At 44.4% G+C, this 27,377-nt stretch overlaps 1 protein-coding gene across 2 annotated transcripts in view; it reads left to right on the top strand.

Annotated features, from left to right (window-relative positions):
* Positions 1-27,377, top strand: part of TRIM36 (tripartite motif containing 36) — a 340,171-nt gene that overhangs the window by 130,114 nt on the left and 182,680 nt on the right. For both annotated transcript variants that reach the window (XM_069226502.1, XM_069226504.1), the window contains exon 2: positions 23,715-23,961. In XM_069226502.1, coding sequence (XP_069082603.1) covers positions 23,715-23,961 — 247 coding nt within the window. The remainder of the gene's footprint in view (positions 1-23,714; positions 23,962-27,377) is intronic.

Raw genomic sequence — 27,377 nt, forward strand, 5'->3', positions numbered from 1 at the left:
TTGGTTTTGCCTTTTGTCACTAACATTTGCATGCTTTCTGCTCGCTGTCTTTGTTTTAGACTGCTCAGATTGAGTTAGTCCCTTCTGTGGAGCATGGCCTTTTTACTACCTCCCTGATCAACTCCTCGTATTCTTCCATGACTATGTGCATTTTGGGAGCTATATTTCTTTTTTTGTGCAGCATTCTGTTTTTGTGAAGCACTTCATGAGAATGCATGTCTCTTCTTGCATGCTTCCTCCTCCATCCCCCACCTTATGACTTCTGTGGGGTGGTTTGTGGATTCTGCAGTCACTCTTATCAAAAGCTGTTTTTATTTTTGCCATGTTTTTGAGGCACATTTAATGTTTGTAAGTGTATGTTTTGGTTAGGAATTGCTCTTCACAGGGAGTGCTTCACTAGCTTGTTACAACTTGCCTTTCACTGGGATTGAGCCTGTTCAATCAACAGCCACAAACCCTTACCAGGCTTAACTCAGTTGTTATGCAGCACACAAACAGTAACACAACACAAGAAAAACCTCAAATGAATTTAGAAAAATAGGGTACTTTTTAATAAATTGACACTAAAACAACAAAAATCCTATCAGTAGAGAAGGAGTTATGAATTTTTAAAGTTTTTAGTGAACCCTAGCGCCTCAAACATCAAAGTGCCAACCACTGACATTTAGTCCGCTGAGACCGGGTTAAAGTCGAAAGGTAAGGCCAACCGCGATGGAGCATGGTTCAGAATCAAGAAGTGGAATGAACCCGGTCAGGGCTTACCTTTGGACTTAAAAATATTCTTGAAGAAAATGTTCTGAGAAGGTAAAGTTCAGCGGGCAGTGCTGCCGGAGGTGACCGAAGAGAAAGTGTTTTTGTTGAATAGCCTATGGTCAAAGCCGTGGTGAAGATTTCTATGTTCGGACTTAGCGCTTCATTACGACTTTGGTGGTCTTTATGGAATACCGCTGCCGCCAAAAGACCGCCATGTTGGCGGCAATCTGACTGCCGTATTAAGACTCACACAGTGAAGACTTCCAAAAAACAGCCACAAGTCTGACACTACTAGGAGACAGGAGGACAGGAAAGATGCAGTTCCACCAACAACACTGCCACTTCGACACAATTCCACCCACCAGAGTAAGAGCCACAAATCAGCGCAGCGGTTCTTTCACAGAGGAAAACCATTGGCGGTGCGAACTGCCCCGCTTAGAATCCACCAATGTCAGAACACACCACCACATTGGGAAGTTTGAATATCCCACACTTGACACATATACCCACACCAGACACACCTACTCACAGCACTCGATAACACACACCAACACAACTCACAATCCTTTGCTACAAAATCGATTTACATATACACAGAGAGCAGGCAAATCAAATACACTCATATAGCACCATTACACCATTGGCACAGATACACATCCCACCCAGCACACAACACAACTTTAGTACCAATACAAAACCCACATAATGACCACACACACCACAAGCATCCATCACCCACTACACACCACCTATACACCCCATCACTCACCCTACACAGCACCCTTACACTAAACAAGCATCCCCACAAAACACGCACTACTATGTCTCCACAAAAGCACCCAAGGTTTACAGACGACGTGTTGAGGGTCATAGTGGATGAAATTGTCAGGGTAGACCCACAACTGTTTGGAGCAATGGTCCAGCAAACCTCGATTGCCAGGAAAATGGAGTTGTGGCAGAGAATAGTCAACAGCATCAACTCAGTACGCAACCATCCATGCACAAGGGAGGACATCAGGAAGAGGTGGAACAACCTTAGGGGGAAGGTGCGTTTCATGGCATCACAACACCAGATCGGCGTTCACAAGACTGGCGTTGGACCCCACCTCTTCCCCCACAGTTCACCTCATGGGAGGAGAAGGTCTTGAACATCCTGCATCCCGAGACCCTGACTGGACTCTGGTAAGTGCACACTACATCCATGTCATACAGTTGCTGTGTACTGCATGCCTCCTCTCCACCCAAATACACCCCAATGTACTGAATGTCTCACTACACATCCCACCTATCCACCTAATTCCCCTCTCCTGCATGCCACACCTCCTACCAGCCCAACTGCCCACACAGCCCTTGGCAAAGACACGCTTAGCATGGGCTAATACTAACACTTCAACTCCCACAATGCACAATCCCATCTACATGAATCCCATCTACATGAATACCTGGAGTATGCACATCACATCCCTTGCATGTATGCGTATTGGACTAGTTATACCAACTAGATGTTAAGACTGAGAGCTACTACATGGCAATGACAGCAATGCAGTGGTACAACACAATGCCAAACAAGGTTAAACACAGTTGTAGCACGATCATTTGGCCACAAAACAGGATCCACAACCCAGAAAGTCACCCACCATAGAATGGTATGTTAGAGGGCGGACTCCATGCACAGACAGGATAATTAACCTTGCATACTCCCATACCCTCCAGCCACTGGGACACCATGCTGCTATGTCCAGCCATCTACCACTCACAACTACGAAACCTGAATAGTCACTAGCTAACAGTGCCGACAGTCAAGTGAACTATCAGTCTATACCAGTACCCATCCACATATCCAGAGGTACTAAATCTGATTGACACCAACCTAAATGGAATATGATGCACATGTCACAGACCACTATCTAACACCAAAGGTATGTTGTGCAGCATCTGTCATTGTCATTGCTGAGAATCATGTCAAGCCACTGAATGCATATGATAAAGAGATAACCAAACACATCTTCAGTCTGTAACTCCCTCTCTCACTCCATTCACAGGTACCTCTGCCAATGCCACCAGGGAGAGAATACCAGAGACTGCCAGCCCACCACAGGATGAAGGCCCCAGTGAGGACAACACGCCTGGATGTCTGGATATTGAAAACCTACCTGGCCCATCTGGGACACCTGGTCAGTCAGCGACTCCCTGCCGACATCAGACAGCCCTCCCTCTGTAGCTGAAGAACCTCCCCAACCCGCAAACATGGACGTCCATCCAGACATCCGGCTGGAGCAGATGCCAAGACCACACCCACTGACAGGGAGAAACCCTCACCTGATTTGTCGCCCTTGTGTGTCACTGAGACACCCTGTCGACTGTTCAGTGACATAACTCCATCGCCCCATAGGCAACTGGACACTGGACCTGTGGAACCAACAGCTTTACCACCTACTCTGATGATTCCATCTACTATGGCTCCACTCATCACCTCTTGAACAATGTATGCCCCATATATTTTTGTCACCATTTCTATATATGCACAATAAACACCAATGTGACACAGCTACTGTATATGTATCTTCATTACAACATCAACAGAAGTCAAGATTGCTGTATGTGAAATGACTATGCACCCCTACATCAAACAGGCAGTGTAATGGACAGCAGAAGGAGGCATCCTCAGCAGGAGACACAATACAGCATACATGTTCCAGGACACATGCCAGACAGTCCAAAATCCTGATCCTCACCAGAGTATAGTCAGTATGCAAACCTGCAAAAAGTCAGTGACAGAGTGTCATCAGGATGGAAGGCTTGGAGCCACACAAAGCACATATGCACCACATAGATGTCGTCCCCAGTGTGGGTTACCTCCTAACCAGGGGACCCCAGAGCTTACCTATACTACAGACTATTCATCATAACCATTGTAGCTGTCATCTGTCATTTACAACCCTCAATTCTCAAAAATTCAGCAGTGGCTAGTTACTATAAATGCATCAAGCCATAGGTAGCAGAGGCACATATATTATTACCACAGTCAGTGTGTGGAATGACATGCGTTCAGGAAAATGCAGCACACATTGCTCAATACTAGTCTGTACATTGGAGATTTGATTCTAGGAAACTTCAGTGGGAACACTTGTTAGATATGAGACACTTTTACTGTGCACCTGACATTCAAACAGGCTGCTCCCCTAACAGACACATAGGGATAGGACCACATCACACCACCACTGATGAGTCGACTCAGGAGGATTGTTGTCAGCAAATCAAATGGATACATAACACTTGCCAACCCACATTCACCATACCGTACGTCACTGGAAGTACTGATGTATGAGTGCAGTTCTTGAATCAGCTGCACATTCCTCCTCTGCCTCCTCTTCACTTGCCATGTCTGCATTATTAACCACTGGTCCAGCTGCCTCACCCTCATCAGCTAGCAATGGTATCTGACGTCTCAGGGCTAGATAGTGAAGCACGCAGCAGGCTACTGCTATTTGGCACACCTTTTGGGGTGAGTAGAGGAGGGCACCACCAGATAGGTCCAGACACCTGAATCTGGCCTTCAGGAGGCCAAATGTTCGTTGGATTCCAAGCCTCGTCCTCCTATGGGCCTTATTGAAACGGACTTCCCCATCCGTGGCAGGGTACCTCACTGGTGTGAACAGCCAGGGAAGGTTAGGATAGCCAGAGTCACCTGTGTGAAAAAATGTAGGACCAGTGACATAACCGGTACAGCGACGGAAAGATTTTAATGACAAATGCAATAATAGTGAACCACATTCAAATGCATACATACCAAGGATCCAGGCCCTGTGTGTGTTTGTGTGTGTGTGTGTAGTCATGCCATCATGTGTGGGACATTGCTGTTCCTCAAAATGAAAAAGTCATGGACAGATCCAGGAAACTTGGCTGTAACCTGTGAGATGTACTGGTCTGCCAGACACACCACTTGAACATTAATGGAGTGGTAGTTCTTCCTGTTCCTGTACACCTGTTCATTGGCACTGGGAGGGACCAGAGCTATATGGGTGCCATCAATGGACCCTATCACACGAGAGATGTGTCCCGTATCATAAAAGTCTGCCTTCACATTAGCCAAATCTGCACATTGGGGGGAACCTGATGTAGCTGTCCAGGTGTTTCAACAATGCATACAGTACATCCTTCAACACAAGACTGAACATGGGCTGTGACATCCCTGCTGCCAAGCTCACTGTATTCTGAAAGGAGCCTGTGGCAAGAAAGTGTAGCACTGACAGGACTTGTACTGTGGGAGGGATGGCATAGGGATTGCAAATGGCTGGTAACAGATCTGGCTCCAACTGTGTACATAGATCCATAATGTCTGACGAGTCAGACAATAGGTTTGTATGATATGCCTGTCCTCCAGGGTTGCAAGGTCAACTAGTGGACGGTACACTGGTGGTTGTCTCAATCTTTTCATGGCAGGATATCTAGGTAGGGAGGAAATAATGGACATAGAGAAATGCACTTGACACATGTCAGCTGAACATGTCAAAATAGCACACACCTAACACTGTTGGACATGCGTAGCACTGCTGACACACACAATAATGGCCATGCAGAAGTGCTTTGGACATTGAACTTGCAGCACAATGCTCAACCTTTAAGTTGTATAGGACACATGTCACATGTGTAATGTGCCAAATGTGGAAGACTGGGCTGTCCTGCACTCATCATTACAAAAGTAATAGAATACATCAATATCGTGCCACCACCTATGTACCACCGAGTATCTAAGCACGGCCGTCAACATATATACAGGCAAATCACATCACTGTGTCATCCATGTCAACTCTGTCAGCACTGCCATGATGGTAAAACATGGGGTTACTCCCATACTTGTCCTAAGATGTGTATGGCGCACTTATATTGGCACATCAATGCATGAGATGTGCACAAAATGGCAGCCGCCTATCCTGCAGCACTGGACAGATGGAAGTGACCTGAGTCTGCTGGCGTATGTCGTCATGGCGGTAGGCGGTCGCAACTGCCGTGCAACTTGTCATTGGTTAACTTTGCTGCCTATGGGGGATTGGGACCACTGGTGATGACCGCCGGCGATGACGGTCCTTTACGTGGCGGCCATGACCACCACTTTCTGCCGCCTTGCTCACTTGACTCCTGAAACTGTTGCTAGCAAGACCTCCACGACATGAGCTATTGTGTACTGTCGCCGGGAGCCATCATGACACGTCCTGCAGGTGATAGGGACCTAGCTTTCACCCCAGAAGAGCTGGAGAAGCTTGTGGATGGGGTCTTACCCCTCTATGGACAGCTGTATGGGGCACCAGGGGAGCTGGTGAGCCCAGTCTCATGGTCATGTGTGAGAGGGGTGCGTGTGGCGGTGAATGGGGTAAGTGTACCCATAAGGGAGTATAGATACATGCAGAGGGCATCAAGTGCAGGCATGTGGGCATAGAGGATGGGTATGTGTGGGCACTTGGTGAGTCTGATATGTTTAGGCCTCTCCTGCTAGTATGATGCCAGTGTACATGACTTTCTCCTTTTGTCTGTGTCATCCATGCAGGTGAACGCCCATCAGAAGAAATGGATCTGGCACAGCCTCGCTAAGGAATTGCGAACCCTATGGTTTCATAGCCGGCGGAGCACCCATTGTCGAAAGCGGTGGGAGGACCTGAGATGCTGGGCCCGGAAGAATGCAGAGGCCCAGCTGGGGATGTCCTCCTAACGAGGAAGGGGTGGCCATCGGACCATGACTCCCCTAATGGCCCGCATTTTGGCAGTGGCCTACCCTGAGGTGGATGGGCGTTTGAGGGCAGCTCAGCAGCCACAATGGGGTGAGTACTGACTGTATCCTGGGACTTGGCTTTGGTTGTATGGGATTAGCAGTCTCACTGTAGCTTATGTGAAAATGTAGTCAATGAAACATGTATGTAGACTTGTGGGGAATGGGTAGTAACCACCAGGCCTGAGCATTAGTTGTAGCTGTGTCTTGATGGTTTGTTGTCAGTGGATGTAGATCTCCCATATCCAGAATTGTACGTCTGCATTGTGAAGGTTGTCTAATCAGATTTGCACATGTGTGACTCTATCCTGCGTTTATTATGGAAGTGAGTTTGTGTACCACCTTACCCATTGAGTATGACCTGCTCCGTCCATCTGCATTTGGGCATTTGTGGCTCTAAGGTGTCCGTATACTCCCATTTGTATAGATCACCTGTATATACAACTGTGTGACTCAGCTTTTATCATTGGGACTATATAATTCAGGTACTGGTAATGGTGTTGACTCTATGTGAGGCAGCCATTACATTTCCACCACAGATATGGCTGGTATTGGACTGGACTAATGGCTTGACAGTTGTATCCCCATGTATTGGTAATCTGCTGTCTAATGGGCATGTGAAGGTTGGTCAAGTAGGCTCATATGAAATGTACCTTTTGAAATGGTCTGATTGCAGTCATCATGCATTTCTAAGTACTAGACTTGTGATGATGAAACCTTGAACACAATGGGATTGTACTATAGGTGGTAAGTGCCTACAGGGCTTGAAAAATCATAAAAATGTTACTAGACCTGCAGGTCGAGTAATTTAAATAACCTAATCGACATAACTGTAATGTGCTCAAATTGTGTGATCCTAGGCAAATAGTTTACAGAGTCGCCTTTTTCTTAATTCTCAGATCTGATTGCACCTTCAAATATGTGAGCTCAGCAATTCTGCAGTACAAAAAAAAACTTCTTTTGTTTGATTAAGTAGACTAATGTTTGCTGCCTGCATCACAAGAATCTTGCCCACATACCCATGAGGTCTAGACCACATAACCTAGGACGACTTTTAGTTTACTAACAACATTACCATCAGGGCAGGAGATTTTCTCAGTTTGTTTAAACACTCAATTTTAATAAATATATTACTAAACCATGATATGGTAACATATTGCCATCTACACACAGTAACTTTCCAAGAATGTCCAAAAACCTCTCCACTAACTTGCAGCTTCACTGATAAAACTATATAGTGTATTAACAATCTGTGAAAATTGGGTTTCAGAAAACATATCCTTTGTACATCAACATGTAAAGAATTCTGATTTGGTTTAATCTTATTGAAATATGTTTTCATTGCACAGATGTAAAAAAAGGGCTTTCACAACTACTGAAATATATTTTGAAATGTTTGCACAGGTGACTTAGTCATTTAAATGTTGTGTGTTAGGAAAAACCTGGCACCCTATACCTTTTTATTTTACATTCTAAGCAGTAGGTCACACAGTTCACCTTACAAAGTCTTGGAACTCTGCAGTCAGAAGGAAAATTAATTGTAAGAAAAACTGACTTTTGACCTCTGTCTGTGAACACAGAGCAAATGTGACATAAGACATCTTTTATTGCCCCATCACTTTTAAAATGAACGGAACATCTGTTCTGTGTCAACTCATCAGAAGGGATGCGTAAGTATTAAAATAGCGCGACCTGATCAAATAAGACTTGCCAATGCCAGTCGTCGATTGGAGTTTTTGAGCCCTGGCCTAGACAAACCCCGTCATTCACCATATGTAATGTTAATACCATATATGCCAATGCCCTAGCGATTACAGTGCAACATAGCTTATTAGCTGCCTACGTCATGCCCCAGTTGTTACTTGGGGGCACATCTGATGAAGTGTGAAAATGTCAGCTACCCTTGGTCTAGCTGAAGTGGGTGATTAGGACAGGATTGGGTATTGTATGACTTAAGATATGTTGATGTGAAATGAATGTTGTTTTTTCTCTTCTTAGGCTGCCCTATGTAGTAGTGTGATGTGTTGTCAGTGCAAAGGCAGTGGTGTTGGACCATGTATGCATATTGCATACATGTATTGACCGTCTGAGATGTGTGTTGTCTGGACTTCGGTACACGTGTTCCCAAATCTGGAATGTTGTGAGTGAGGGTGGTGTTAGGATGTTGTGAAGCCCTACTGGTGAAAATGCATGTGTGGTGGTTTTATTTGTAGACCATGATATCATGTGTGTGTTCCTGATGTTCAGCAGTTGTGACACTGCATCAGTGATTGAGTATGGATGTGTAAAATGTGCAGTATGGGCCATTGTAGATGCACTTAGATGTATGAATAGTTGTGATACGTATGTGTTTGGCGTCTTTAGATCTTCCTCTGTGATTGGGTCAGACTAATCACATGCTTGTACCCTTAACTTGTTTTGTACAGTCAGATGTCATCTGTATGGCTGTCTAACTTGTAGTGGCTTAATCAGTTTTTATATCCAAATTTCCATTATTGTACAGTGTTATGTCAGCCGTGTAATGTGACAGGCAGATGCTATGTGGTGTGCGAGTGTAGTAGTATTCACTGTCATGGATATCTCACAAAGGACATGGACTGATCAGCTGTTCTAACTGTAAAGGGCAGATATGTTTGGTCCAGACTGCTGCACTTCCAATGTGTGATAGGAGTTTGGAGAGGTATGATGTGAATTCAGGGAGACATTTGTACTTCATCCAGGGCAGGGAGACATTTGTACTTCATCCAGGGCATGATGTGCGTGCAGACATGGCCATGGTGGTGATCATGTGATCATGTGGATGAGTCCAGTTGTGCAGACTTACTTGGATGTAGATGTAGGTGTGAGGGTTGGCATTCAGGGGTGGGTAATGGTGACATTATGGAGGACATGTGTATTGGCACCTGAGATAGCCTAGGCAGGATATTTATTGTCAAAGATGTGCATGTTTACAAGTGTGTATGTGAGGTATGTGTTAACCCTCTCTCTCCCTCCTTCTCTCTCTCTATTTGTGTGCATCAGCATTGGCAGGCAAAGGAGAAGAGGCACAGGCAAGTGGGGATGCTGCAGCCAGCAACAGTGAGGGACTCCGTGGCATGGAGGGCGAGGGGAATGCCATGGGGGAGAATGGATCATTCATGTTATCTTCGGAATCCTCCTCCAGCGAACACTTCCTGGCAGTGGCAGACCCAACACCATCACTGTCCACCACCCCTCTTACTATCACCTCCCTCCCTGTAGCTCCCCACCCAGTTGTCCGTGCCCGCTCACCCAGGAGAGTGGGGGTCTCCTTCGCCGCAGGGACCTCTGCCCCTGCGCTGTCAGCCCTGCTGCCCTCACTGAGGAGGCTAGTGACCTCCTGAGGTCAATCTCTGTGGGTCAGTCGACCAACATGAATGCCATCCAGCGACTGGCAGCTCAAGTCCAGCAGAGCAATGCATTAATGGAGGATGTTCTGGCTGGCCTACAGAAATCCTTTCAGGCTCTGGCCTCCACAATGACAGCAGCCAGTCACCCTTTGTCTACCGTCCCCCCTCAACCTTCCTTTTCCCAGACCCATCTTCCCAAACCCAGTCAAAGCACACAGGCACACAAACATGCATCCACCTCAACAGCCAAAGGTTTCACTGGCAAACACCAGCAGCACAAGACCCACCACCGTCATGCACACAAGCAACACCCACCTGCAGACACACCAACATCCACTACCTGCACCGACTTCCCCCACGACCCCCTCCTTCACAGACACTACACCAGACACACCTGCAGCTGCTACACCAACATTGACTGATCCAGCCACAACTCCTATCGTACCCGCAGTCTGCATAATAGCAGCCCCTCAGACATCCACCGATGTCACCACATCCGCAGACACCACAACTACTGATACATGCAGCACATCTAATATACCTACAGACACCACCCCAACAGTCACCCATCCAGCATGGCATCTCCCAGTATCACCCCCCCCCCCTCCTCCGAAGAAACATAAACGCCTGCACTCACCCACCCAACAGGCACTCGGCACCCACAAGCATTCATCGCACACACTTGTATCCAAGACATCCACACCAACACCTCCTACAGCCACTCTCTCTACCTCCACTCCCAAATATTTTGCCATGACCACTGTGTGTCTAAAAAGCATTTCCTTTCTTCTGTGAGTTTTCCCTGTTTCCTACTCCTCTCCCACCTCGTGATACCCCCAAATGGTCTGTGTCCCTCCCAAAGTCCAGCCCTTCTACCTCCAAGTCCTACCCTGCCCCATGCAGTCCCATGCCCCTCCCCCTGTCAAGAAGTAGGCCCCTCCCAAGCCCAAGGACCCCCTGCCCAAGCCCAAAACCCTCCCCAAAACCCCTGAGATGCCTGCCTGCCCCCTTGATGCTCCTACCCTGTGGAGGTCATGTAGCAGTCAGGAGTCAAGTAGAGGCACACCACAGAGATGCCATTTATGCCTTTGGCACTTTGGGCATTGGACTGGCCAGTGGCCTGCTAATTGTATTTAGTTTTTTTTTTTTTTGTTCACTAATTAACAATTTAAATACATTTGGCCCAACCTGTTGTTAGATTCGATAGGAACATACTTGTCCTGCCTTTCTGTCCACATGGCTGTTTTGTATTTGGCTCCTTTGGTTTGTTTGTGTGTGACGTGTGTGTGTTGTTTGTGCTAGCTGTTGTGTCTGGGCTTCATGTGTGGGTGTGGCCCTGGCATTTTTCCCGGTATGACTGTGTATTGTGTGTAGGATGTTTGTGTTTGGTACATGCATGTATATGGATTAATTGCGTATTGTTTGTGTTGACATGTGTAATGGTGGTGGTTTGTGCCCTTGTGTGGTTATGTGTGTTTGGTGATGGATATGTCGGGTGTGTTGTGTGTTGTATTAGCGTGGGATGACGGCTGTCTCGTATGGCTGTGTGATTGTGTATATTGGTTGTCAGGTGTTGTTACGTGTTGTATGCATGTGGTGTCATGTGGAGGTATGTACTGAAATTGCTTGACGAAGCGTTTGTGCAGTTACAGTTGTGGTGTCGTGTGAATCAGTGCTGCTGTGTATCGTTGTGTTAGACTGTGCTGGTGCTGTGTATCTGCGGTTTCTGTGTGTGTTGGTCGTGGAGTGTGTAGTTTGGGTGTGCGTGTGTGTATGTAAGTGTGTGCGTATGGGTGTGTGGTTAAGTGTGTGTGTTGCCGTCGCCTGCCATCCTGGATATGTATGTTGTGTATGTTTATGTACTTTGGGGTTTCCCTACAGTGTCAGGTAGGTGTGTGTAGTCACGGTTGTTGTATTAATCAGTCGCTGGTTCTAGAGTCGTCGTGCGAGCAGGAGCAGTGTGAAGACTTCCAGTTAAGGTTCCATGGCGGCTCCAGACTGGTATGTGTTCCAGAAGGTGAGTGTCTCCTTTTAGAGATTTGGTTTCCGCCAGGCTTTTCGTGCTGGTGCGACCTTGCGGAAACCTTGGTGGTGTGCAGTCTTTTAATCTGTCCGGCAGGAACATGGTGTCCACCGGCCTGAAGGTGCCTGCTGCCGTCTGTGATGGCATGACTGCACTGGCGTTAGTTTGGCTGTCCTCTGTTGGGAAAATCGCCAGGGTGCTAATTTGAGGGTCTTTTCCGCCGGCCCATTGGCTGTACGACCACCACTGCCAACATGGTGGTCGTGGTACCACCAAACTCGTAATGACCCCCTTAGTCTCCCAAATGGAAGTTGAAAATCTCCACCACGACGGGGCAGTGGGCTGTAGCCTAAGTCAGATCCACACAGTTGGTTACCCCTTTGGCCCAGGACTGCTGAAAAGGATTTGCTGCTGCAGAGAAGAATGTAGCGAAAGAAGGTGAAAAGTCAATTCAACTGAAGATGCATCTTGGCTGGATAGGTGAGCAGGTTGGTCCTGGTCTCCTCCTGGTTCCCAAAGTCCACAGTTTGTGCATTGACCATCTGGACACCTTTGGCACCATAACCAAGGGTCTAGGACTGGTGAGGCACTTCTTGGGGGGTTCAGGGCTTACTCAGGCTGGGTCCAGGTGTGGGTTCAAGGTGGTGGAAGCCTTTTATGTCCCAGTGGCTCTCAATGGGTGGAAAGGAAACTTACCCTTGGAGTCTCTTCTGATCGTCCTGGATGCAGGTGAAGATGTAGGGCTCAACAGCAAGCCTGGTCTCTGATGGTTCAAGGCAGGCTCCAGGAAACAAAGCAGTCCAACCAGGTACAGCAGCAGTCTGGAAGAGTGCACAGCAGATCAAAGCGCAAAGCATCCCCTGAGACTCCTTCCACAGGTTCAGTAGTGATCTGAAGAGTGACTCTGAAGGTCCTATTTTTTTATACCCTGTTGCCCTTATTCTGGAAGGTAGGAGAATCTTCTGGAAAGGTTCTTTGAAGTGCGGGGAATTTCCTGACTTTTGTGTCCTGGCTGCAGTGACAATGCAGGGTCAGTAGGCCCTTTGTGTGGAGGCATATCACAGGCTGTTTATTTGTAAGTGGGGCTGTGCTCAGCTCCGCACCCCCATCCTGCCAGCAGATCGCCCATTGAGGCACACCTAATCCCTCAATTGTGTGACTGTATGAGAGGAATTTACAGTGTCTGTAATCTACACCCAGTCATGTGACTCAAGTCAGGTTGCAAACATAAAGGGCTGAGGGCAGGAAAATGGCAACTTTCTAAAGATGGCATTTTCGAAATTGTAATGAAAAATCCGACTCTACCATTAAAGAGAGTTTATCACTAGAATTTAATAAGTTCCAAGCATGTCATATCTACCTGTTTCCAATGAGGAATTACAGCTTATTAAATGTAAGAATGAACCCCCAGTGTTATATAATGGGAGTGTTAGGCCCCACAGTAGTGAAAAATGAATCTATTAATTTTTCACTATCAGGAGATGTAAAATGTGAAAGTACATGTCCAGCCTTTTAATTATGCAGCAACCTACACTGTGGACTAACTAAGATCTATCTTTGGGAGTGACTTGTATGTAATAGAAGGGGAGTTTAAGGCTTGGCAAGAGGGTTTAAATGCCAAGTCAACATGACAGTTTAAATCTGCATTCAGGCTGCAATGGTAGGCCTGGGACATGTTTTAAATTGCTATGTCAGTGGATGGCACAATAAGTGCCCACTGGTGATATGGAATTTACAGACCCTGGGTATATGGCACACCACTCTGCAAGGGACTTATAAGTACATTCAAGATGCCAGTTAGGTGTATGCCAATCAAACCATGTTTAGGGAAGTGAGCACAGGTAATTTAGCACTGGTTTTCAGTTGGAGTACTAAGGCCAACAAAAACACATTAAAAAGTGGAAAGGGAAAAGGCAAAAAGTTGGGGGTGACCCTGCAGAGAAGGGCAAATCCAACACAAGGGTGTGGAATTTAATAAAATACTTGTCCATGCAACAGGTTACTTCTTAAATTGACTTGTCCTGTAAAACAAATCTACTTGTTCTTTTGGTGCCATGTAGTTTGGTGACAAATTTTGGCAGCAATCTCATTATGCAAGAGCTCTGATAATAGTCTCTGTGATTATGCCAGGGCTACTACTATAGTAGGGCTTGTATACTTGAAATTCCAATCCCTACAACAGTAATTTCTTATTCACAGATCTACAGACTGGAGCTGGAGGAAGCAGTAAGCAACAGTTCCGGAGCAGCAGTCCCTTTGAGTCTGCAAATCTGCTAGCTTGCATGTTAAAGTATTTTCACTAGCTCTTCTCTAATATTTTCCATTCTGATAAAGGTTGGAAATGTACTCCTCCTGACAATAGCAGAAGTAGAAGTTCTTCCAGGGTTTGGAAAAAAGTGGTTGGAGGGAAAGTGAACTTGTAAACGTTAAATAGATTTTGAAATGAGCAAATGTACTAATGCATATATGCTTGTGCTCAAATATAGTTCACAAATATTTTCTAGGAGTACGATTTCCTGGTCTACTTCTGTCACTTCTTGTGAATTCATGAAAGCCACTGATTCAAAGACCTATACCATGGGTGCACTTTTGTGAATTTCTTTAAAAATTGGGTCCCTAATTAGGTCTGGCATTAACCAAGACATTTTATTTGTATTAAACTTCTGTTTCTTTCTCTATCTATGGGTTGGCTTTACTGTGAGTGATCTCGTTCTGCTCTTCCACAGCAAGCATATTGGCGCATACATTAGTTTTGCTCAGTGCCAGGATCTACTGTGGTAATCAGTTGCGTAACGAAACCGGAGCCCCCCTCCCGCAAAGAACATGGAGTGGGTCATCCTTCCAGACTCAATCAGGGCAGGTGCTGCGGTGAGGGGGGGGCCTGGAGGGGTCCCCCCCTGCACTGCAGGGGCTGTGGCACCTTTGTTACACCACTGACGGCAATGTGTGCTTTTTGAGACCCTAAAACGTTTTTAGGTTTTCGCCAGTGCTCTTTATTGTTGTGGGAGCTGCTAGGACCTCACCATTGTAAAGTCTTATAAAAACCATGTCAAACGAAGGCATACATTGACGAAAACAAAACACACACAGCAAATGTCAGATCAGTTAGCTTTTCCTGTGCTTGTTTATTTTCAGGGTTACCATAATCTTGTTGAAATGGTTACACTGATTTTCCAATAGAATTTGTTATGGGAAATACTAGCATGCATTAACACATTTTACTAAGTGACGCTTCAAAGAAATAGCACCTTAAGTTTAGTAGTAGCGAAATGTTTTTTTCCTAATTGCATTTTTTTATGGACGTTTTATTTTTAAAGCAAAGAATCATCACTCTTGCTTACAAGCTTCTGCAAACATTTGCATCTAATCAGAGAGCATTCTGGGAGTATTATACTTTGCCTCATATTATTAAACGTTTCGAACAAGTGTGTATCTTTTTTTTTAATATATATTTTTTTTTTTTTTTACTGGAACTAGTGTCAGTAGTGCAGTGTGACCTTAAAACGTTTATTTACAGCACTCACCATAATGTTAAAGGTTTTTCATTAATAAACCATAAATACAAGTTCGGACAGCATTAACATATGAACACACTTATTACCTCAACTGCAGTCAGCTTACTTCTCTGTAAATTGGTAGCCAATGTGTTTGTGCTGCAGAGGGTTAGGCCTACTTGTCCCAAGGACACATTAAACATGAAACCTTGTTGCCCTTGACCCCAAATAATATGTCCCGGGTGTTGGGCGATAGGAATTCCACATTCTAGCAACACTTCTTTTACCACTAACCATCCAATAATCCTAAAATGACCCTTACCCTTCTTTACCACTACTTGACTCTAAACCCAAATCTAGCCTTAGTGCTGATACACATATTTTATACAGACACCCAACACACACACACACACACACAACATAACATACCTATATTTGTGAGGACCGGCCATTAACTGTGATGAAGTGTGTATTTGCTATTCTAACTCCAAACGCTCTTTGATAGTAGGGAAGGTTATAAAGCAGACCAAGTCAAATTTAACTTTCACATTTAGTTTTTTTTTTATACACTTGATTGAAACTACCTAAACACACTATGGGGACAGGTCCTTATAACGTACCAGTCCTCGCTATATATATATATATATATCTATATATATTTATATCCCCAAACACTCCTGTTCTCCCTATGAATTTTTTTTATTTGTTTTGACTAATTTGCCACTCGCTTCAGCTGCTGTTTGGAATGTTTCGATGTGAATCATCAAGCGTGAGCTGAGAAAAAGGGGGTAGGGTGTGTCTCAAGACGCGTGTTCCCCAAACACCTTCCCATAGGGATTTTAGATACCACTGCAGCCTGAAGCGCAGGATGGAATTTTTCAGAAAGCTACATCTTGGTCCAGAAACAGTGTTTTTTGTAATTTGATGTAAGTCTGTTCAGTAGTTTGGGAGTTACTATGTCTGTATATGTAGAAATGCGTGCCAACATCAATGCCATGATTGGCTGGCCTCAAATTGACAGGAAAGTTGCACTCACCATTTTGTGAATTGGAACACTGTTTCCAGGGAGGAGCAAAAAAACTAAAATAGCTATAGGAGGTCAGGATCGGGGTATCCTAAACTTATAGGTCTGATGGAAGGGGTTTGTGAGAGGCCCCTCATGAGCAAGAAACAGCCCAAAATGTATTTGTTTAAGCACACGTAGATCTGTGGATCCTCCGCCGACAATCAGCGCCCCCTCCCCCCCATGTGTGAATTTCTGACAGGTTAGCAGATCCAGACCACATTTGCAAAAAAATACAAACACTCTCAGACCTACCCACACACTCACTAACACCCTCATCCATACACACACCCACACCCACAAAAGTACTAGCATACCCAATCAGAGACCCACACAGCCACTCATAAACACACACTCACTAACCCAACCACTGACACACCCATACACTCTCCCACTCAGACCCACAAAACCACTCACAGACCAACACAGCCACTCACACACCCACCTAACACACCCATAACCATACACACCCATGCAGACACACACACACACACACACACACACACTATTGCCCCTCTCCCCCCAGTGTGGTTTGGCTGAATGCAGGAAGTTAGCCGGGAGGCCAACCCCTCATAGTGCATGGACGAAGGCCGTTTGGTCAACGTATGGTGTTTAAATATTACTTTGTTAAAAAAATCCTAGAAATTCACACAAAAAAAACAAGGATAACCGGGATGTTCTAGTTAGGTTTTACACCCACAAAACCATAGAAATTCAGCAGTTAATTATACTTATCTCTGGAAACTATAACTTGTGCCCTTGCAGTGCACTGATGATTACCTCACATATTACATCACTCATGACCCCTTCTATCACATCACTGATAATTTTGCTGCAACATTTACAATAAAACTATTGATGAGAATACGGTGCATGTCAGGGGTACAAGTTATAGTTAACTTGGGCACGAGTTATAGTTTGTTGCTCCAAGTAAAACTATAACTGCTGATTTGTTTTATTGTTTTGTTTGTGAAATCTGATTCTAACTATAACCCCTTCTGTGCCCAGGACGTAATGGTTACGTCCTGAGGCACAGTGCTCGTGTGCCCAGGACGTAACCATTACGTCCTGGGCACAGAGCCCAGAGGGAGCGCTAGCGCTCCCTCTGTGGGGTTCCCCCCCACCTTCCCAAGGCAGGAATGGCAGGGGAAGCCCTTCCCCTTCCACCCCCGACCCCCCACCCACCCCCCGTGACTTCAGCGTGCGATCGCGTGCTGATTTTCACAAGGCCTCCTCCCAGCGCGCTAGAAGCTCAGCTTCCAGCGCGATCGGAAGAGAAATGCAAAAGCATTTCTCTTCCGATCACGTGGAGGAGGCCGAGAGACTTCAAAGTGAAGGAAAGTTATTTCCTTCCCTTTGAAGTCTCTCTCAGCGTCTCTCTCAGCGTCAAGCAATCTGGCTGCTAAAACGCCCACTAGACACCAGGGATTTAATTTTTTTCAATGAAATTGGCATGAGGGAGCGATCCCTTGGGCAAGGGTCTCTTCCAGGGGGGGCATTTTTTTTTAAAGGCCTTTTCTGCCCCCCCCCCCCCGGGGGGGCAGATCGGCCTATAATTAGGCCGACCTCTAGGCACCAGGGAGCATTTTTTTTTTTGTTAGTGTTTTTTTGGGGGGGGTTTTATATTTTTGAGGTGGGGAGCGACCCCTTAGGCAAGGGTTGTTCCCCTTGGGGGCAAATTATATTTAGGCCATTTCTATCCGCCTTGGGGGCAGATTGGCCTAGTTTTATGAGGCCAATTTGCCCCCAAGGGGGACAGAAACCACTAGACACCAGGGAGTTTTTTTTTTCTTTTCCCGCAAATTTCACGCAAGAGGAGCGACCCCTTAGGCTAGGGTCGTTCCCTTGGGGGGCACATTTATTTTAGGCCATTTCTGCCCCCTTTTAGGGGCAGATCGGCCGATTTTAGGTCAATCTGCCCCAAGGGGGGCAGAAACCACTAGGCACGGGGATCTTTTTTTTTTTGAGCCAACGTCACGCAAGGGGAGCGACCCCATAGGCAATGGTCGCTCCCCAGGGGGGTGGGAGGGCAGGGGGCACATTTATTTTAGGCCATTTCTGCCCCCCCTGGGGGTACAGAAACCTAATAGGCGCCAGGGTAAATTTTTTTTTGTTTGTTTGTTTTTTTAGAGATGGGGACAAACCCATTAGGCAAGGGTCGCTCCCCTGGGGGGAAAGTTGTATTTAGACCATTCCTGCAGATCAGCGGATTATGAGTCAATCTGCCCCCAAGGGGGGCAGAAACCACTAGGCACCAGGGATCTTTTTTTTTTTTTTTTGCGCCAATGTCACGCAAGGGGAGCGACCCCGTAGACAAGGGTCGCTCCCGGGGGAGACGGGGGGCAAATTTATTTTAGGCCATTTCTGCAGATCGGCCTATTGTTATTAGGCTGATCTGCCCCCGGGGGGGGGGGGGGGGCAGAAACCTCTAGGCACCAGGGCAAAAAAAAGTGTTTTTTTTGTTTGTTTTTTTTTTAGAGATGGGGAGCGACCCATTAGGCAAGGGTCGTTCCCCTGGGGGACAAATTCTATTTAGACCATTTCTGGCCCCCTTGGGGGCAAATCAGACGTTTTTAGGTCAATCTGCCCCCAAGGCACCGGGGATCTTTTTTTTTTGCACCAATGTCACGCAGTGGGAGCGGCCCCGTAGGCAAGGGTCGCTTCCTGGGGGGGGGGGGGTGTTGGGGGGAGGCACATTTATTTTAGGCCATTTCTGCCCCCCTTGGGGCCGGCTGAGCTAGAGGCCAAAATTCACAGGTAGGCACTTAGTAAAAAAAACACCTCTGTTTTCTGTGAAAAAATGTGATGTGTCCACGTTGTGTTTTGGGCCATTTCCTTTTGTGGGCGCTAGGCCTACCCACACCAGTGAGGTACCATTTTTATCGGGAGAGTTGGGTGAATGTTGGGTGGAAGGAAATTTGTGGCTCCTCTTAGATTCCAGAACTTTCTGTCACTGAAATGAGAGGAAAAAGTGTGTTTTTGGTCAAATTTTGAGGTTTGCAAAGGATTCTGGGTAACAGAACCTGGTCAGAGCCCCACAAGTCACCCCATCTTGGATTCCCCTAGGTGTCTAGTTTTCAAAAAAGCACTGGTTTGCTAGGTTTCCCCAGGTGCCGGCTGAGCTAAAGGCCAAAATCCACAGGTAGGCACTTTGCAAAAAAACACCTCTGTTTTCTGTAAAAAAATTTGATGTGTCCACGTTGTGTTTTGGGCCATTTCCTTTCGTGGGCGCTAGGCCTACCCATACAAGTGAGGTACCATTTTTATCGGGAGACTTGGGGGGAACACAGAATAACAAAACAAGTGTTATTGCCCCTTGTCTTTCTCTACATGTTTTCCTTCCAAATGTAAGGCAGTGTGTAAAAATGACGTCTATTTGGGAAATGCCCTGTAATTCACATGCTAGTATGGGCATCCCGGAATACAGAGATGTGCAAATAACCACTGCTTGTCAACACCTTATCTTGTGGCCATTTTGGAAATACAAAGGTTTTCTTCATACCTATTTTTCACTTTTTATATTTCAGCAAATTAATTGCTGTATACCCGGTATAGAATAAAAACCCATTGCAAGGTGCAGCTCATTTATTGGCTCTGGGGACCTAGAGTTCTTGACGAACCTACAAGCCCTATATATCCCCGCAACCAGAAGAGTCCAGCTGACGTCACGGTATAATGCGTTCAAAAATCTGACATCGCAGGAAAAAGTTACGGAGTAAAACGTGGAGAAAAATGGCTGTTTTTTTCACCTCCATTTCAATATTTTTTTATTTCAGCTGTTATTTTCTGTAGGAAACACTTGTAGGATGAGCACAAATGACCCCTTGCTGAATTCAGAATTTTGTCTACTTTTCAGAAATGTTTAGCTTTCTGGGATCCAGCATTGGTTTCTCACCCATTTTGGTCACTAGCTGGAAGGAGGCTGGAAGCACAAAAAATAGTAAAAATGGGGTATGTCCAAGTAAAATGTCAAAATTGTATTGAAAAATTGGGTTTTCCAATTCAAGTCTGCCTGTTCCTGAAAGCTGGGAAGATGGTTATTGTGCCACCGCAAACCCTTTGATGCCATTTTCAGGGAAAAAAAAAAAAAGCTGCCTTCTGCAGCCCTTTTTCGCCATTTTTTTGAAAAAAACAAAATTTTCACTGTATTTTGGCTAATTCCTTGGCCTCCTTCAGGGGAACCCACAAAGTCTGGGTACCTCGAGAATCCCTAGGATGTTGGAAAAAAAGGACGCAAATTTGGCGTGGGTAGCTTATGTGAACAAAAAGTTATGAGGGCCTAATCGCGAACTGCCCCAAATAGCCAAAAAAAGGCTCGGCACAAGAGGGGGAAAAGGCCTGGCAGCGAAGGGGGATAACGTCGCTGTAACCTTTGCTGTGTGGATCTGTGAGTGGGTATGTGGTTTACACTTCTTGAACTAAAATCTGCCTGTATCTGCTATTTCTGTGAGTTTTGTTTCCCACCTGAAAAGGTTTTTACTAGGTCAGCCCTTCCAGACAGCGCTTCTCTGATTGCAAAAGACGTCTCGCCAAGAACATACAGGGAGCTTGGGGCCCACCATTGTTTACCATTAGTTTCTGTTACTCACTCTTATTTGCATGCTTCTTATTAGGTTTTCTTGTCAGTCTTATGTTTGTCCGTGCTAGCAAGCACAACCTCTTTACGGATGTCTTCTACTTTTTTCTTTACAAGCACTCCATGAGAATGCGTGTGATTTCCTGCTGTCTCCCTCGTGCTTTTATCCACCGCTGTAGCGTTCCATGGGCTTCTCCCCCACTACCCACACTTTCGTTGCTGTATTTCACCATGTGCTTACACCTGCCACACTCCATGTTGCGCTCGTTCTCCAATGTTCTCTCTCTCTAGTTGTTTCTCCTCAGCTGCTGTTTTGTTTCACCCCACCCCGTCCACATCTTCCTCATCTAGTATCTATTTATTTTTTAGTGCTTCAAGCTTTGTTTTAAAAATGTTTTTGTGGTACTTTTTCTTTTTAATTGCTGATCCTCCTTAGTTATGTAAATAAACAAAACAGTGTGCTTTGTAATTGCATGCATGTGTGTTCAATACATGCCTATAAAATGATGCAACGGTCACGTTGTTTGGTCTTTTTATCTCCCTGGAATACAGCCGCAATGTTGTTCAACCTGGCTAAAAACATTAACAAGGATAATATGTCTTGAAGGCGAGTCGTTTTGGCTTTGCCAATGCTTGTTTTCTCCTGTCTGTGTTGCTCTAAAAAAACACTCTTGTTCGTATTGGCCTACTTCTACATTCAATTTTGCGGACTTCAAGCTCATCAACTTATTACTTTTAGGGTATCCATACGAACCAACATGTCAATGTAGACGCTTTATTGTGACATTTATTTATATTCAAGCTGAGGAAAGTTTGGGCAGTTTGAATGGAAAGGCAACTGAGAATCTGTCTTTTACTCTGATCAGTTCCTCGCTCTGAACGCCCTGTCGTATTAATTCCAAACAACAATTATTCCACAAGGACTTCATGTTTTTTGTCGTAGATCAAGCGTGCTGCTCTACATACCTCTGCAAGCATTGGTCTGGATCGAAGGCTTTTAGATGCTGCTCGGTGTTTGGTAAACACGTCTTCATTACTACAGTCGCGGCCAGACTTTTCCCCGAATCTAATTTGTTCTACCTCTAACTTGGGTATCGTTAGACCACAGTAGGAAAGTACTGTAACTAGGAAAAAGAGGTATGCAAAGTTGCATTTCTGACGGTTATCATTCAGTATCCATCAATTATTTTTGGCTAAGCTGCAGGATAAATAAATAAATGGCTAATTTCTTAAATAAGTAAACATCATTTGCCGAAGATGTGACTAGAGCTGCCGACTTTGGAATTGGTGAAACAGGTTCGATCCGTCCCACAGGTCAACATCCTGTTATTCTAGGCAAATGACTTCATCTCCCGTGCAGAAGATAATGGTTGATGTAGTGCGCTTCTCAGGCAAAGCGATGTAATGTTCTAGGGCCTAGTTCGCCCTATGTAAACCTGAAAAACATAAACTAAATGCAGGGTGATAGGCTAGTCCGGGCAAGAGTTGCGTGTATGGTTTGTGTGCGTGCCTTTGACTTCTGTTTCCTGTCCTCATCACAAGATAGCAGTTTTCAAACCAGTTGGTAACATGAGAGTATAGGAACCCAGAACATTGAAGTTCACTTGGTGGATAACAACTTTGTGTCCAATGGCAACAAACAATAACCTCAATGTTTTTTTCTTGTTCTGAGTAGCTCAGTGCAGTTATTTTTTATTACTTCCTTGTAAAACGAAAATATTTTAACTGAAGTAAATTAAATGAAATGGGATTTACTGATGGAATTTTGCCGTGAGTGAGGCAAGAGTTCTTTGAACTGCCTGTTCCTCTGTCTGGGACTCTGCCCCTCATCATTGCTTCTTCCCCCTCATTTGGCCAGTAAGGGCTATCCAGTTCTGGTTCCCTTCGATATCGTACCCTGCTGCTCTGTTTCATCGTATCCTGTCCTTTCCCCAGACAGTGTTCCAACTTGTTGACTCCCTCGTCCCCAATTCATTTAACTCTATTCTCCTTTCCCCTTTCTCAAGTCCATCCCCTAGTTCCTACTCCCCATCCTTGCATCCTAGGGCTATGCTGGTCATTCTGCCACTCTAGAATTTTCCCCACCACTCTGGAATGTTTCCTGTGGACTGCAGAGCTCAGGTGCTGCCATAACCCAACCAATCATAATAGCCACCAACGATAAAACACAATGCTGCATCCTGCTGTGTGGGTTGCTTTGGGCATTTATGTTAAGGCTAATTTTGGTATTCAGGCTGACCCTGCTGCTCGCCTTTCCCTACTGCATTCCTACGGTATCCTTGTGCCTCCTCATTTTTCCATCCATGCGGCAGCCCCTTTCCTCCCCCCAACAAACCCAAGGAACATCATGGAACCCATATTGCAGGATGTAATATAATGCATATTTATTAAAAACATGTTATGTTCTTGGCAAAAGTATGTCTTTTAACTTTTTGCATCATGTAGAATTAGTTGTGAGAAAATATATACTGAGTTGGTGAAAAATATATCACAGTGGTTAATTATTAAATATATGACCGAGTAGCTGATTAACTGTTATTTACAAGTTTTGTAGTGTTCGGCCTTCCACAACATCATGTGTACATGTCACAATTTGCATTTGTATTCTGATCCTGTTTTATTTTCAATTTTGATAAGTTGTTTATTTCCTGTTTGTGTTTCTAATCCGTTCAGGTGACGATTAAGAATATTGAACGTGAGCTAATATGTCCTGCCTGCAAAGAATTATTCACCCATCCACTCATTCTTCCATGCCAGCACAGCGTCTGTCACAAATGTGTAAAAGAACTTCTCTTCCTGAATCATGATGACTCCTTTACTGATGTGTGTTCAGAAGCATCCAGCCCAGGAAGTCCTCGCATTAGACTCCTTTCACCTAGTACTGAAAGAATTGACAGGATCGACAGGCTTCTTAGAGCCAGTAAGTATAAGCATTTTAATTCATATATCACTACCTAAAGCTAAATTGAAATGTTTGCATTTTATTGCTTGTTCATTTATTGTTATTTAATTAAGGCAGAGCAGTACAAAACTAAATGTTTTGAGTTTGCCTATTAAATAATACTTTTATTTACGTGTACTTGTACTTTTTTAGCTAGTGTGGTCGTTTTATAATCAATTGTAATCATTTTTAGAGATAACTGGCAGTCATTCACATGACATTAGTCAATGATGAGACATTGACATGAAAGGTCTTCACATTGTGCAATTCTTTACGTAGCACAGTTCGTTTTCCCAACCCGCGTAGACAGTCATAGCACAGCATAACATGTAGCATATTGAAAGGTGTCCTGAATGAGTTCTGGGAAACCCTTTGGCTATGTAGATTGCCTCTTTTAGGCATCAGCAGTGATCCATGCCCCCATCCAGTCATCTACTGAGAAGTGCTCTATCAGAGCACCAGCATCTGACCTGGACCTGCGTAGCCAGATGAAAAGCTCATCCCGGGTCAGTGTACAGCTGCTTCGAGGACCCCCAACTACTCCATGATCTTCTGAATTGTGGATTTTGGCTAAGGTCTGTTGGTCTTCCAAGTACTGTATAGACCATTTGTATTGGCTTGCTTGCCAGTGTTCCTGAATTGTTGGACATTCCTAGATGACGTGGAAAAAGTCCTGTTTATCTTCCAGAATCTTTCAGTGGTAAAATGGTATAGTGCGGACCTACTCTGTTCAGGTTTCAGAGTGCTGTACAGCAAATAAGACAGAATAAAGGTGATATACAAATCTGGGTAATATCTCTGTACATAAATACTGTACATTTAGTGGAACTTAAACATATTTCACAGACTTTTAAAACAAGCAAATGCAGGTTTCCGAACTCTGTATATCCTATATATATGATAGAACAAAGGTGAATGTATATATACAAATCTGAATAGGAGATATCTCTGTATAAAGTTGATACTTGTTTTTAAGGCTCCCAGTTTCCATTTTTACTGATTTATATATATACAGACATAGACCAATCTTATCCCCAATACATATATTTTCTAAAAAGTGGAAAAAACAGAAATGGGCTGTCTTTTGAATGTCTCTCGAAGCTGTCTGAATTTAGTGCCAAATTAACAGTTGTGCATTACCAGCAGTGAGAAAAGGATCAAGTTCCCCAGTGCAGCTGTGCATATACATTTGTGTGATGTTGCCTATGTTTTCAGGTTTTATCAGAAATGGCTCGTTAACACTCTAAAAGTATGACTGCACATTCAATATAGTTGTTGCTTAATATATGTTCACACCAATAATGTGATAATGTAAATGACAATAAGACAAAAAAACAACCATTAACGAAACTTTGATTTTTTTTGTCATTCCATACGCTTTTTGCCATTCCTGTGCAGCATCAACAAAAAAATGTTCTTGCCAATACTGTGCAGCCTTTGCAAAAAATAAAAGGAGCTTGATGATGCCTACTTGTCATGCTACAGTGGTAGTCCATCATGGTTTTGTACATGCTTGCACATGTGTCAGAACCAACACCATTTTGGGTTTTAGGTCTGCAACAGAGCATGCACTCGCGCTTGCAAGAGATATTGGAGACAACCAGGGGCTTACAGCCCACCCTTTGCTCATTATTTCTTGGCTTCATTGTCACTCGTATTTACTGCCTTCTAATTGGCCAGCACATGCTGGCTTCACTTCCTCTTTTTTTCGGCTGGAGGTCGGACCAAGTACTAATTACTTCAGCTTAACTCCTGTGCTTCGGCTGATCATAGTGTGATTGAGGTACTACTTTTATTTTTCTTCCTCCCTGTGATCCTTGTTAAATCACTTACCATTTGTGACAGTACATTACTATGGCGCATGCACTTCGGAGAAGTCCTTTTCTCCTTTGAAACAGATGTTTATGAGAACAGATGTTATCTGTTTTTATTGCAACATGTTATCTGCTTTTAGATGTATTCCCACAAAGGCATGTACCTAGGCATAGTTGCTTTCCTTATGTGATAAGATTGTTTTTTCCAAATGTCTTTTTTTTTTCTCTTTTTCATTTATGAGATTAACTGATTTTCTCAGAATCACAGGGGTGTTGTGTTTAGATCTAATAAGCATTGGCAAATCCAATAGGTTGCACATTTGAGACAATTGACTCTACTATTGCCTTTTGTTCATGCTGTACAGCATAGACATTGCTGATATGGGCTATGATTTGTAGCCTTGCTGTATAGCAGAGTGACTTCTACGCAGAATGGCTAAAAATAACATTAAAAAGAGGACTCTGATGCATCGAGTGCTATTGCACTTTTAAAACAAAAAAGTGCATTAGCCATTTCTGCGTCATAGTGCTTTTTTTTAATTCGCGTTTGCCACCCTGCAAAGAATCCATGCCACTGTACACCATTTCTGCAAAACATTGTCAAAGCAAAACATTGACAAAACCCATTTCGCTAATAGGCGAGACCTATTGGGTTTGCCAGTGTTTGTTTAATGTAGTTTTTGAAGAGTGCGGATGCCACATAAAATGGAGAATAAAGACAAAAAAGTATTTAAATTAGGGCAGAGTGCTTTATGAAAATAGAATAGCCTGGTAGCAAATAGTAGTGACTTGTCCCTTCAAGAAAATTGAGCATAAAATATTTAAAGGACAGCAATGGGTAGTAGAGCGGGGGTGGGTGGAGGGGGCTGTTGGAGGGAAGCAAAGAAGCGTGGCAGGGAAGCAATGGATGACCTAGCGGCCATGGTACAGGTGGAATAACAAAGAAAAAACAAATACATTTAAAAAAAAAAATCACGTTTTGAAACCAATGGGTGAGCTGGGGTTGGGTGTGGAGGGTCAACAGTAGGAGGGCGGGGTGGGATGGGTATTTGAGGGGATATAGCACATAGGGACGAGATCAAGACAACATACACCCCCGTGGAGAACTGAAAGAAAAAGAAAATAAATAGTTGCCTGAATGTAGCAGTGAAAGGATACAAGTCAGTCAGTTAAATAGATAGTTAAGGAGCTATGCTCCAGAGCAGGGACAAACACAAGATGAGGAACAAAAGCCATTGAATAAGAATCGAGCAAATGGGAGTGACAGGGGAGCCAACCAATGGTGAGCAATGAGTTGGGTCTGAGCCCACCTCTTAAGTTTCTAAAAACAGACAAATTCTAAAAATAAAAATAAATATGGATAGCTACAAGCAGAAATGTAAAATTAAATGATTAAATAAATATGACAGAACCGGGGGCAATCGATAATACTTTGTTGGGCCAGGAACATCACTTGCATTGTAGCACATGTGCACTCCATGTGAATAACACAGCTGCATAATGTCTTGTATCCTGACATATTTTTTTGACTTGGCTGTACAACGATAATGCAGCAATACTATGGCCATTTTGGTTCTGTAC

Source organism: Pleurodeles waltl, chromosome 1_1 (genome assembly GCF_031143425.1).
Source record: "Pleurodeles waltl isolate 20211129_DDA chromosome 1_1, aPleWal1.hap1.20221129, whole genome shotgun sequence".
NCBI lineage: Eukaryota > Metazoa > Chordata > Amphibia > Caudata > Salamandridae > Pleurodeles > Pleurodeles waltl.